Source organism: Periophthalmus magnuspinnatus, chromosome 22 (assembly GCF_009829125.3).
Source record: "Periophthalmus magnuspinnatus isolate fPerMag1 chromosome 22, fPerMag1.2.pri, whole genome shotgun sequence".
Classification (NCBI taxonomy): domain Eukaryota; kingdom Metazoa; phylum Chordata; class Actinopteri; order Gobiiformes; family Gobiidae; genus Periophthalmus; species Periophthalmus magnuspinnatus.
Genome location: NC_047147.1, coordinates 14,916,556 through 14,929,739, shown reverse-complemented (window position 1 = coordinate 14,929,739; position 13,184 = coordinate 14,916,556). Strand labels below are relative to the sequence as shown.

Genomic DNA, 13,184 nt, shown 5'->3' with positions numbered 1-13,184 from the left:
GTGAGCCAGCCGGTGTGCTTTGTGATATGAACAGCCCCCAGCTCTTTGGACTTACCACACTGCGGGTGAACTTCTCCAGGGAGGTGCGGCGGCCCTGGTCGGGGTCTGCAGGTGGCTGTTGTGGAAGGGGGGAAGCAGGGTGAGTGTTTGGGTTAACGTACGGGTGTTCATGTTCACGGGAGTGGGTGTTAGTGGGACAAACGAGGCAGGACAAGCATTGGTAAAAGAAATATAGGACGAATATGTGGACATAGATGGAGTGTTTTAAGGGCCAGCAGGGGGAGCAGTGTCCAAAACAGAGATGGGAAGAGCATGAAGTAAGGCAGCAGTGTTTTGCTTTGCTCCATATTACACAGTAGACTATTGTAAGTGCATAATGTAAAAAGTTACAAATGCAGTAGTGACAGACACATTTGGTATTAGACCTAATCAGACTTATCTCATTTACATTTGTTAGCTGTATTGATAGTGACATTTAAACAGCTTTCTAAATGCCAGTCTGTATTAGTAGCTAAAGGTAATTACCCTAATCACCAAACATTAAGCAGCACAACATTGAAAAGTAAAGTCATTTATTGTCATGGTTACTGGAAAAAGTAGAAACAGGCTTTTTTTTAACATAGCAACGCAACTCTGAATCATTGTATGTTAAGGATAATAAATGAATTGTTTTGATTATAATACAGATAACAAGTTCTCAACTAATTGCCAGACTGTTTCTCCAAAGACAGTAGCAGCAGCCCAAGCAGAACAAAAGAGAAAGAAGAAAAGCAGGTATTTTAATGTGCAGCTCACCTTTTTCCTGGCTAACAACAGGTCTTGGTAGATGTTGGATCTCAAAAATCGTGCATAGCTGTCACTTTTCATTAGCTTGAATATGTGCTCCTGTAATGAGAAACAATGCAGATTAAAATTGCTAAGTTAAGAAACATTAGAGGGATACATTGTTTATAACTCTGTAACTCAGGCGTATGAGCAGGCCCAGAGGAACCCGCAGTGAACCAGCTCCAAAGCACTGGACAACAGTCTAACGGTCCATTCATGCTCTTAGCCGCTTCATTAGGCCCTGGCACAAACACACACACACTCATTCTTCCTATTTCCTTCTCTGTCTTTAAATCTAGCTCCGGTTCCCTTGTGTAACATGGGATGAGAGGACGAGGTCATTGCGTCTAAAGGGTGAGTGGTTTGAGTGAATAAAATAAACAGGCATTTGAAGAGGGCTAGTGATTCGAAAAAAAGAAAAAAAACAAAAACTCAAATTTGTAAGACACTCAAAAAATAAAACTTAAAACTAACTGTAATGTTAGTGTTTATATAGTTGCAATATATTTGAATGATATGCCAGGTTTTAATATCTACGGTACTGTTCATATTTTAAAGAGGTGATGTTTAAAGATGCACTGCTCAGTGAGATATTTTTGCAGTACAATGTAAACTCTCTGGTGGAGGACTCACCATCTGCTTGTCTCCATGGAGATTTTATAGCTTTGCCTGGAATGTTTCCTAAGTATAGCATTAAACTTATCTATCACCATAGAACCCAGCAGATCTGTGGAGAGGTGAGAATGCATGTTTTTCAAGGTATTTTTGACCTGTAACTGAATAAAAGCAAGATATTGGAACCTTCCTGGCAAAAAAAAAAAATTTTACAAAACATTACATTTCCATTCATTTTTATTTATTTATCTTTATTTATACAGGGGAGCCCAATGAGAGCACTTGGGCTCTCTTTTTTATGGGCGCCCTGTTTAAAATACAGTATAAACAGAAAAACTAACAAAACAAACAAGTCCATATAAAACATTAAAAACAGGAGCAGGTGTGTGTATAAAAGTGTCTTATCAGAATATTAAATTGCAAATGTGTTAACAACGTATCCAGTTTTGCTTTTTGTTGGAGTGTATTCCATTTTTGTGAAGCAAAACAGCTAAAAGCCTCTTTTCTGTCTCAGTTCTGGTGTGGTCCGTCCTTAGACTTATGCAGTCATGTGATCTGGTTTTAAATGTTCCAGTATCAATCATTAACAAGCAGGTGATGTATTCTGGCAGTTTTTGAAGTAGTCCCTTATAGATACATTTCATACACTGCTGTTCTCTTCTAACACACAATGATGACCACCCACTTTTTCATAGAGAATACAATGATGAGTTTCAAATCCATTCCCTGAAATAAAACAAAGGGCAGAGTGAAAGAGTCGATCCAGTGGTTTGAAAGTAGAGGCTGAAGTCTGCATGTACCACATCCACATAATCCAGTACAGAGAGGAAGGCTGCTTGCACTATTTCTTTTCTTAATTTATTGGGATTCAATATTTGTTTCTGTAATAAAATGACCATTTAGATTTTAAACTGTTACACAATTCTGAGATATGTTTTTTAAAGGATAGGTTTTCATCAAGCCAAAATCCAAGATATTTATTAGTGTCAACTCTTTTAATGGATTTACCATTTACAGTATAAAGATTTGTAGCTTGCACGTTACTTAAATGTTTTGGGTTTTTAAAAAAAAAAATCATATATTTAGTTTTATTTGCATTCAAAGACAGTTTAAGATTGATGAGGGAATTTTGGATTTCATTAAAATCTTGTTGCAGTTTTAAAAGCAGCAGTTTGCACTTGCATACAAAACAGCATCATCTGCATATAAATGTATGTGGTTTCTTTTAAATTGTAGCGAATAGAAAAAATTAAAATAGTAAAAAAGTAGTGGGCCCAAAATTGAGCCTTGGGGCACTCCTGAACTTATAGTTAGAAAATCTGATTTAAAACCATTGGCTACTACTGCCTGAACTCTATGTAAAAGATAATTTTGGAAACAATTACATGTAGCATTGTCAAATCCAATCTGCTTCAGACGCTTCAAGAGGACTCCATGATCCTCTGAATAAAAAACTTTAATTTAATCAATAAACAGAGCTACACAATCTTGCTTATCGTCAAGGACTGTGAAAATCTCATTTAAAACTTTTGTTGTTGCAGTGACAGTACTATGCCCTTTTCTGAAACCTGATTGACACGACTTCAAAATGGAGCATTTATTTAAATAAACTGTACCTTGATTTGCAACTAACTTTTTAAAAACTTTTACAAGAGAAGATAATTTAGATTGACTGGAAATGATTTACATTTTTAGTTGTCCCACCCTTATATCAAGGCAAAACATGTGCTGTTTTCCATAATACTGGTATAACTGCTATTTGAATTGATTAAAATTAAAAATATGTAAGAGGTTGAATGAATATGGGGCAGCTAGTAATGGAAGTTTTGGATCAAGGTCATTAGCTCCCATGGACTTCTCTGGGTCTATGGAGTGGAGAGCATTTAAGACCTCCATGTAAGTGAAAGGTCTTAAAGTAAAAATGTGATTATCTGCCCAAGGTTCAGACTCAACATAATCAAGATCAAAAGGACCATCATTTTTATCCAAAACATCACATGCAGATAAAATGCCTATTGAAAGCATCACATATTTCTTCTTTAGAGTTTACAGTGCTGAATCTAATAAAATATCGGTTGGTAATGTATGAATACTAGGTTCTGAGAAAGGTCTGACTGTCCTTCAGAATTTTGTCAGATTTCCATGACTCTCTATCAACACAGACATCTTATTTCATGTCTGTGTTGATAGAGAGTCGCGGAAATCCGATGTTTTTGTCTTTCTAACTGCTGATAAACATTTATTTCTCTTCTGGTGAAAAAATGCCAAATGAAAAATCCAACCTAGTTGTGTGTGCAGTTTTCCAGGCAGCATTTATTTTTCTAATTAAAATTGCACTTTCTGAGATAAATCAAGGTTTGTTACAGTTTTTCATTCAAATTTTTCTTTTAAGCGTATGCTTAAAAGAAGCGATCTACAATTTCATTAAATGTATTAATAAAAAGTTTAAGGCCATATCAGGGTCAGTCAATGCTGACATTAGCCCGATATCACTGTAATACAGGTCACAGGTGAAGGTCTGCTCAATGAAATGTTTATGCGATCTTCTAACCTTTACACATGGAATGCGTCTTTTTCACTTTTGTATTTTGGATACATCCAATTGGACAATGGTCACTAAAATGGAAAAGCACCATTTGCCTCATAATTATTGGGTTTGTTTGTTAAGACTACATGAATGAGTGTGCCTTTATTTAAATTTCTAGGGTCAGGTCTAGTTGGAATAGAAATTAATTATATGAGATTTAGGCCATTGAATAAGTCTTTTCAGACTCTTTCTCCAGCCATTTCATATTTATATCGGCCATTATCAGGGCTTCATAATTTTCCAGTTTAGAAAGCATCATGAACAAATCATTAAGAGCATTTTTAGGAGCTGAATGATAAATACCAGCAATAGCCAATTTTAGCATTTGCATAACTAACAGACACGGACAGATATTCAAAACATTTAGGCTTTGAACAGGAGAATAGAAGGTCCATGCAGACATGAAGACCCCACACCAGAAAAGTTACATAGTAGAGCACACAAACACTATGTAAAGGTTTAGAGGCAGCAGGTTGAGTTTATTCATTCGGTGCAGGTGTGCGTGAAAGAGTTACCCATGCGTGAAGAATGGCACAGTGGTGGTACCTGGGCGTCCTCGTAGCTGTAGCGCCCGGGGTCTTTGAGGTTCTGGCTGGTGCGCTCGTAGCTGTGGGAGTCCAGGTTGATGGGGCTCGGTGCTCCTTCAGCCAGAAACTCCTGCCAGATCTCATGAGCACGGGACGACACCTCCTGCAATGGCCGCCGCTTCAGGTCCTGCACTGCCAACCAGAATCTGAAACAGCAGGAGTCAAGAGGTTTTAGGCATTACACAGACAAGTGTGGGCGAAAAGGTATGTCTCTATATTTTTTTGGCATATTTCTGATGATGATATATTAAGGTAAATCATCACAAATATTCTAAAATGTGGCTGTAAATATCTGGATTGAGGTAAAGTAAGTGAATAGATTGTAAAGTGAACCATTCACTTCACTTTATCACCTTGAAATATTACACAGCCAAATTCTGTTCTTTTTACTTTTAATCAGCAGTTTTTTTCATAGATTCACAGATTATAGATAATATGCTTGATGTTCTATTTTCACATATCTCCAAAACAACATTTGCTTTACTTTTCAATTTCTATATAGTACCTTTACTCACAGTGTGAAACAGCTAATGATAAACAGTATTTCCTTATGAATGACAGTTACCACACATTACTTTCTTTGAACTTCGTGAAGTAGTAGAAGTAGTGACTGACAGTATTGGTGTCAGTTATGGGTCTATGAAAGTATGATTTTTGTACAGGGACAATACAATCTTACACCATGATTAGCATAATTATGTTGGCTTTATACATGTATTTGCTCAGCAGACAATTCTCTTACCGAAGATTCTCTGAGCTAAATTCTGACTCAAGGAACTTCAGGAACATGTCTCGCCCAGCTGGATCCTTGAGTGCCTCCTCGAGAGAAAACCCCCATTTCTTCACCCGCTGCTGGTTGGGGTCCTTACTGTAATATCCAACAACAATAACAACCTTTAATTTTATTTATGATATAATACAAAATGGCATATCCCTCTGTGTTAAGGATAACACCAGCCCTTTTGCCTTTATCTGATTCTGACTTGCCCCTGACCTCTGACCTGTCTGATAGAAGCCCCATCCCCTCTGTCCTCACCTGGTCTCCATGTCCCAGAAGGTAGTGTCATCGGTGATCCAAGGATTGGAGGGCTCCAGGGCGGACACGAGGGGGTCGTACTCCATGAACTGCTCGGTGTAGCCCATCAGACTGTCCGCGACCTTGGACACTTTCATGCAGTGTCTGTCCAGCTGGGTGTTCAGGAAGGAGATCTGAGAAAAAGGAGAAAGAGTAGGTGAAATCAGGTCAATGTGTGGTGATGGATGAGCAGTGGGGGCTGCTGCTGGTAATAGCCTATGGAGACGACTGCTACATTGTATGCAGTAACTTACTTCCTTCTGTACATCCTCTTTTGTGGGCTTCCGGGCTGGCTGTGAGCTGATGTGCACCGGACTGGGTTGACTCTGGCCATCATCTGGAACGCCATACACTGACTGAAAATAACCAAGACACACATAAATAGTCTTTTTGTTGCTTGACATATAATTACGAAAGATAGATTGAAACTGTTTTTATGAGTCATGCTTATGATTCTGGTTTTGTTAAAAATACAGCTGAATTATTACTATTAATATAGACTTTGCATGCATATATATAATAATAATATAACCCAGCATGACAAATTATAATAATATTTATAAACTTACAAAGCAAATAATTTTCCCATAAGTTAAAAGTTATGATTGGGATAAGATAAGGCCAAAGTTAGTACCAATGTTGGAAAGCAACGCATTCTTACAATGTGAATGAGCGCTTTTTTAAATGCATCTATTCTAGAGGCAAACTTGACTATAAACCTATCACCTGACTTTGTTTGCTCACAGAAAATCCTAATAGACTGGGACTGTCACACTCCCTGCTGCTGTGTTGCCTCACCTTCTTCACCCTGTGTGGGTTCTTCTCTCTCCGGCACTTGCGGATGTCCATCTCTGTTGTGTTGACGCAGCCTGGCTGTGGGAGGAAGCAAGAGGAAGAGAGCGTTTTTGGGTCAGATAACACTGTTTCTCCAAACTGCATTGTCTGTCGGCCTCAGATTTACAATACAATACAGTAATGCTATTCAGCCAAGCGACCCTCAGGGATGCTCATATGCAAAGTGACTGGCACCATATCTGATTCTGTTTAACAACAAAAAGTCCTCCAGGCTGTCAGCAACTGTCAGAATATAATAGTGCACCAACTTAACTTAACTGCTTGCCACCTTCTGCTCCTTTCAATTGTGTGCCCACATATTTTGCAGTATTGTTTGTTTAAGTATAAAATGTCCTACAGCTCTGACTCACCACTGGCCGATGGACGTCCCAAAACGCCCTCTCTTGGCTGTCCAAGATCTTCCTTTCGGCCTTGTCCTTCTTCCTGTCGATTCTGTAGACATAAGTCATAGCTCACTCATGAATAGGACAAACAGCTCTCAGTCAAATAAACTGGTCTCAGATGAATGGCTGACACTTTCGCACACAAACAAAGCCAGCAGACAGACCCCACGGCCGCACAGGGTCTTCACCTGTTTGATCTTATTGACATGCAGTGGCTGCTTTTGCCTCTGGTGGGACAAACGTCTTACGCAACTGACATTTACAGATAAGGCCTGGCTCACATTGTTTACTGCCCAAAGCTAAAATAGCAGTACTGCTTTTTATTCCCATCATTCACCGCTGGAAAAAAGAAATTACATAAAGTGTTTTTGTTAAGTGCTCTGTAAGTACAGTTCCTGTCAGAGATGTTACTTCACATTGCTTTCCTTAGGCAGGTGCGTAGGAACAGGTGCCCATAATGTCTTGTCAAAGCAGGAATTAAGGGAAGTCACCAGTAATTATATTTTCAAAAGTGGACTGTGTAACTTTTCTAGTGTCCATTAATGGAGAGCGTTTTGCTTTGCCTGGAATGTCCCACAGTACAGCATTGTTTACATGGAGACACACAAGTGAAGCCACAAAATTTGAGGTCTGATCTATGGCTATTTGAGCCCATTCACAGTAAGAATGCATCCTGCTAAATGCATAAATAAATAAATAAATAAAAAAAACAAAAACAAAACCCACCTGTAATTTAATAACTGCAACATAAATAAGTTTAACTCATATTGTGGAACACTCAAAACAATTACATCTCCATGGAGAAAAGTAGCTTCTTCCAGCATAAAAGTCACACAGTACACCTTTAAATAACTAGATAATACAGAAATGATTTCCCATGTGTTTACACTTGCTCACCAGCAGATGGAAGTCTTCTATAGACATGGTCCAGTCATGTCCAACTCCTACAGGGACTAACTTCAACATGTAACCCTCTAATTATCTCTGACCTAACATCCAAGTGACATAATGCACTGACACACTTTTTTGTTGAGAGAGAGGAAAAAAACCCTCAAAACACTCCAGTGCTTGTATAGAGCCACAGAGGAACAGTGTAAGGTTAGGACATGTGGAGGTGGTGTTCACACGTTGCATACTCACTTGACTTGAGCCTCAGCCTGCATGAAAATGAATTCCCACTTCCTGGCAAAAGCCCTCTGCAGCCGCGCAAGGTTCTCCTGAAAAGAAAAGTTTCAATTGAAGTTTTTGCTCAGGTAGGAAAGTTGGGAATAACCATACACCTTTACCACTAATTGTAAAAATGTGTGCAAAGAAGGGGCGTACTTGACACATAAATTAGATATGTGCTCCAGTTGTCAAGTCATCAGTTGCTCACTCAAAAAACAACCAATTAATATAAAAATAGATATAACCAACTAACTAGATGGTGAATATATATGTTCCAAAAAAGCAAACCAGAAATAATCAGCAGACTTTCTTATATGCACTGTCAAACATTAATTATTCTTAGACATATTAAAAATACCCAAAATATATCAGTGAGCATTCTGTCCCACTGCCAAAAAGCATCTGTCAATTATACAGTATGTGACCTCATTACAAAGGAAAAAAGTAGTCAGTAGTGGTCATGAAACAGCAAGAGCTCAGAAGCCTGGGGGGCATTAAATGACCTGAATTTGAGAAAAAGGAAGTCTCATGGACGATAGTTACATGAAGCTTCTTTGGAATATTACAGTACAATTGATTTCTATTATGACAAGGACACATCGATGAAGTAGACACATTAATTTATTTCTGACCCACACATGCTAGAATAAATGTAATGAATTGTTAAGAAAAACAACTAAATACAACATTTTTGATAGTTTAAAACTGTAGTGTACTTACGGCTTCATAATCAGCTAGCTCAAGTCTGGCTTTATTCTGCATGGTTCTCTTGCACAAGTAAATGGCTAAGGGGGGGATAAAAATACAAAAGAATAACGATTTAGAATACAAAATCAAAGCCCATCGCATCTTGTTTGCACTGAATCTGAGGCATGGTCAACTTTTAACGTGGGTCTCAGCTGTGCAAAACAACACTAATGAATGTTCTGTAGGCAGCGGTACAGCAGGCGGCCGTGTTGTCCCCACAAATAACAAGGCCAGTGTAAATGCCATGCAGAGAGCCAGAGATGTGAGCGTCCATATATCAGTGAGTGGCTCCTTATTTTGTTAGGCTAATCTCATCCCATAGGATCTTCTATGGCTGTGCTCCTCGGGGCCAGATACATTACAGGGAATGGCCTCGCAGATCAATATTGAGTGGCAGCACACAGCAGATATACAGCTGTGTCCCAGAACAAGGGGACAGCACTGGCTCAGAGCAGAGGTAAGTAACACATGTACAGTATGTGACTCACCATAGTCTGTGTTCTCAGGCTCCCAGCAGTTTGAAGGCCAGAAGTATGGAGACTGCAAAACAACAGAATGTATTTCATTGTTTTTGTTTTCTTTATTACTCTAATGTATTTATAAGTATAGTCCAGATCAGCCAACTGTATTCTTTCTGAGCCAAGACTTACTGTCAGAATAACTATGTTTAATGGTAATTTTTGACACCAGATTCATAGAACTACCTTGGGACCAATGTGAGCTACATTTCCCTTTATTCATATTTAATTGTCTTTCGTAACTGATATTACACATTCAAAGTTCATTCCCAAGTCTATTAATTATGGATCACTCACATCTATCATGCATTCTTAATAGGAGTTCAGAATTAGAACTTGGTAGTCTCTACTATATATTTAAACGTTAATCAGACTAAAAAAACATAATAACTACTTTGAAGCTTTTTCTTGTTCAACACTGTAACACTCATCAGGCACTGCGTGCACGAATCACTTGCTAGCATCAGCTGTTGAGTGTTTTCTTGGTTGAGTGTAGTATCTATTTTTAGACATCAGAGTGAAAGTTCCCATGTCAGAGTCTTACACGCCTGTGGACGGTGGCCAGCCCATTTCATATGCTCACAGAGGTTCTGATGACGCTGGCCTGTTGCGTCACCACAACATCAGAAGGAATATTTTTAGCCTGTGCTGAATGAGCAAGTGTGACACACGCTGTCCTCCTTGAGCCGCACAATAGTGGCTTTTAATCTTGAGCATTGGAGGTGAAGTTGAAGTATCGAGAGATGGATTCAGAGGGAGGAAGATTCTAACTGTGTGAAACAAATGGAGCCATGAAACAGCTGCTTCTATGCCTGCCCAAGGAGATACGGCTGAAGACTGTAGCTGGCCGGATTAAGATGCTAATGGCCCAGTCACAGTAATGAGTCATGGAGGAGCCCTTAGCTATCACACGGACCTGTCAAAGTTCAGTTTGGATCAGAAAGAGCAGGAAAAACAGCCCCTCTGACAAGAAGCTCGGTTGGCCCAAAGGCCCTATTCTGCAGCTCCCCTCCTGATTAAGGCAGTGTCCAGCTGGGACACTCACTATCGACCTTGATGTGATGAGTAATAGGCTTAGTGAGGATTGTTCATTAGCACCATGTAATAAACATTCCCTCTGATAAACTGCCATCATCAGAAATTACTTCACTTAAGGAAAAAGGAGAGCTCTGTGAGTGTGGCTCTTCCCACCTGAAAACGGTAAAGGGTTCCATCATCTTTGAGTGTCAGGACATGGTCAGAGATGGGAAAGATGTAGCCGTGTGCAGCAATGAGGCTCCCCAGGTGGATGGCTTCAGCTTTGGGCATTAAAAAGAAAAACAATAAATCAGTGTGTGTTTTTCTTTAGTCGGATTTTCTAACCTTACATGCTGTACATACCTGGATCTTCAATACTCAAGTTTTTCATCAGCCACTGCACAATGTCTGCCCCTGTGGGGCAAATAAATACATGAGTTTCAACATTGTAATTAACTAATGCAAAAGTCTTTCTGAGGCTGTAGGTCTTTCCTATCTGCATATGTCACATAATACACGGTGTGTCGCCTTCTCTCCTGGACAGCACAACCTTTGGCCGTGTGCACTGTGTCTAAGCTTGGCAGCACAGAGCAGGGGCCCCAGGGCCAGTGGGAGCCATGTGAAGAAGTGACTCAGAGAGAGCTCCTGGCAGAGAGGGAGCAGTCCCAGCCCAGCGCTGACTCATATCACACACAAACAGATGAAGAAATACAGTGTGTATACTCTGGGGCGCAGACAGAACAGAGCAGGAAAAAGCAGCCTTTACCCGCTGACAGGGGCAATGTAAGGCCACAGGCACTTTTCTCACAGACCCAGATCTTATCGGCAAAGACATCATCTGCCTGCAACTGTACTGCCACCAATTTACATAAGCCCAAAAGGTCATGTTTGCTTTAGTGATTCTGCATGTTGTCCCCAAGCATTATTATTGTGAGAGGCAGCACACATACGTAACAAGTCATTCCACAGAAATACAGTGGAGAACTATCCCTTGCTCTATGTGTACAGCAGAGCAAATGCACTGTACTTACCTGATACGACGCTGGGAATCTTTGAGAGGAAACTTTTGACAGTCCTGATGGACACGCCTCCTGCTTTCTCATCTTGTATTCTTGTGACAATATCTTCAATCTGTGGAGAGGCCAATGGAATTTTAGTACAGTGTGGTTGCGCAACATGTCATTTTGAAACAAAAAAACAGTGTAAAGCGTAGGAATGGATGGAACTAGAACTGCTGCATAGAAATAGAAAACAGGCCAATGACAAAACTGTAGTCACTAGTGTAAAGATAGAAAAATCTATTTGTTCTCATAAAATCTCATGACACATAAGGCAACCTTTAAAAATAGGTTGACCTACTTGGCATATGTGATGGATACACTTTGAACCATTAGGTAACTAAAGAAAATATTCTAGCATCTGACTTGAAATAAGCCAAAAAAAAAAAAAAAAAAGCAGATAAAGATGTTTTTTGTTGTTCAAACTGACATTATGTTTTATATATAAAGTGTGAAAAATGTATATCTTTAATAAGGTGAATATTCAAGCTACTCAACAAATTACATGTGTAGAAAGGGTCTCATTTGTGTCATTAGCTGGGGGGAAGTGGAAGAATTAGATTACGTCTCACAACAACAATACAGTGGGTTGCAGGTTTAGTTAAGTACGCTTCATAATTGTAATAGTACCTGGCATATTTTTCAACTTGGTTAATATACTTTAGGCCAATAGTTGTAATACTTCAGCCTTATACTGACTATATGGAAGCCTTCAGAGACTGCTCAGAGCGCGAGCGCCGCCAAAGCTTCTCTGTGCGTCTTACGTGTTGTTTGAGTGTCCTGAGCTGTAACGTGTACCATGGGGCCAGAGGTCTTGGTTTAATGCTTTTCTGTTTTAGCGGAGCTACAACATCGAGAGCAGATTTTAAGGTGAGCATTGTTCTGTCAACCAATTGATCAGTGACAATTGGATTAAAATTATTTTCATTGTCACATGACAGATCTTTTAGTAATGGCTCAATAATTTCTTTAAACTCTGTAACCGATTTATCTGATAATGTTCTTTTCATTATAGTATAGTATATTACAGTTTTTTACAGTTTTTTTCTGCGGGGTTGGATAGTCTTTTAGTATAAACTGAAAGGTAATTAAGAAATGGTCAGGGAGTATAGGGTTTTGAGGAAGGACAATTAGATCATTAATCTCAATACCATAGGTTAGAACGAGATCTAGAGTGTGATTGTGACAGTGAGTCGGTTTGTTCACACTCTGGGTGAAACCGATCCCATCCAGGAGCGCACCAAAAGCATTACTGAGGCAATCACTGCCGTTATCTACATGTATGTTGAAATCTCCAACTATAACAATCCTTTCCCTATTCAAAACTAAACTTGAAATGAAATCAGAAAACTCTGTCAGGAAGTCGGCATATGGACCAGGAGGTCAATAAATTATTATAAATATAACAGCTGTAACACATCTCTGGCCCAAATAGCTTTGTCCAATTGAAAAAACCTGGCGGTGCAATTCCCCTGAGCTCTGATAAGCATCACACCTCTGCCACACATCAGCCTCCTAAAATTAGTCTCGGCACTGCTCAGCTCTCAGCCACTACACCCTGTGCACCCCAAACAGACGGAAAACAACATGGGGTCATCCAAGGACAACAAATATTCCAGTAAAAACAAAAATCTATATCAGATAAATTATAACATTTTTGAACTGTCAGCTTATATATTAATGTAAATCTAGATAGAGCCTTACAAGAAATCAATTTACATCTGAAAACATCTTGATTTTGCACACTCGG

At 39.3% G+C, this 13,184-nt stretch overlaps 1 protein-coding gene across 2 annotated transcripts in view; it reads right to left on the bottom strand.

Moving 5' to 3' along the window:
• LOC117390279 (regulator of G-protein signaling 6-like) overlaps positions 1–13,184 on the bottom strand; it is a 35,257-nt gene that overhangs the window by 2,730 nt on the left and 19,343 nt on the right. The window contains exons 3-16 of one of the 2 annotated variants that reach the window (XM_033987985.2): positions 11,408–11,507; positions 10,740–10,790; positions 10,551–10,657; positions 9,330–9,381; positions 8,815–8,879; positions 8,068–8,144; positions 6,895–6,976; positions 6,488–6,562; positions 5,944–6,045; positions 5,651–5,823; positions 5,357–5,482; positions 4,574–4,760; positions 796–885; positions 56–115 (exon numbers count right to left, since the gene is read on the bottom strand). In XM_033987985.2, coding sequence (XP_033843876.1) covers positions 56–115; positions 796–885; positions 4,574–4,760; positions 5,357–5,482; positions 5,651–5,823; positions 5,944–6,045; positions 6,488–6,562; positions 6,895–6,976; positions 8,068–8,144; positions 8,815–8,879; positions 9,330–9,381; positions 10,551–10,657; positions 10,740–10,790; positions 11,408–11,507 — 1,347 coding nt within the window. The remainder of the gene's footprint in view (positions 1–55; positions 116–795; positions 886–4,573; positions 4,761–5,356; positions 5,483–5,650; positions 5,824–5,943; positions 6,046–6,487; positions 6,563–6,894; positions 6,977–8,067; positions 8,145–8,814; positions 8,880–9,329; positions 9,382–10,550; positions 10,658–10,739; positions 10,791–11,407; positions 11,508–13,184) is intronic. The other variant, XM_033987986.2, reaches the window with a different exon arrangement.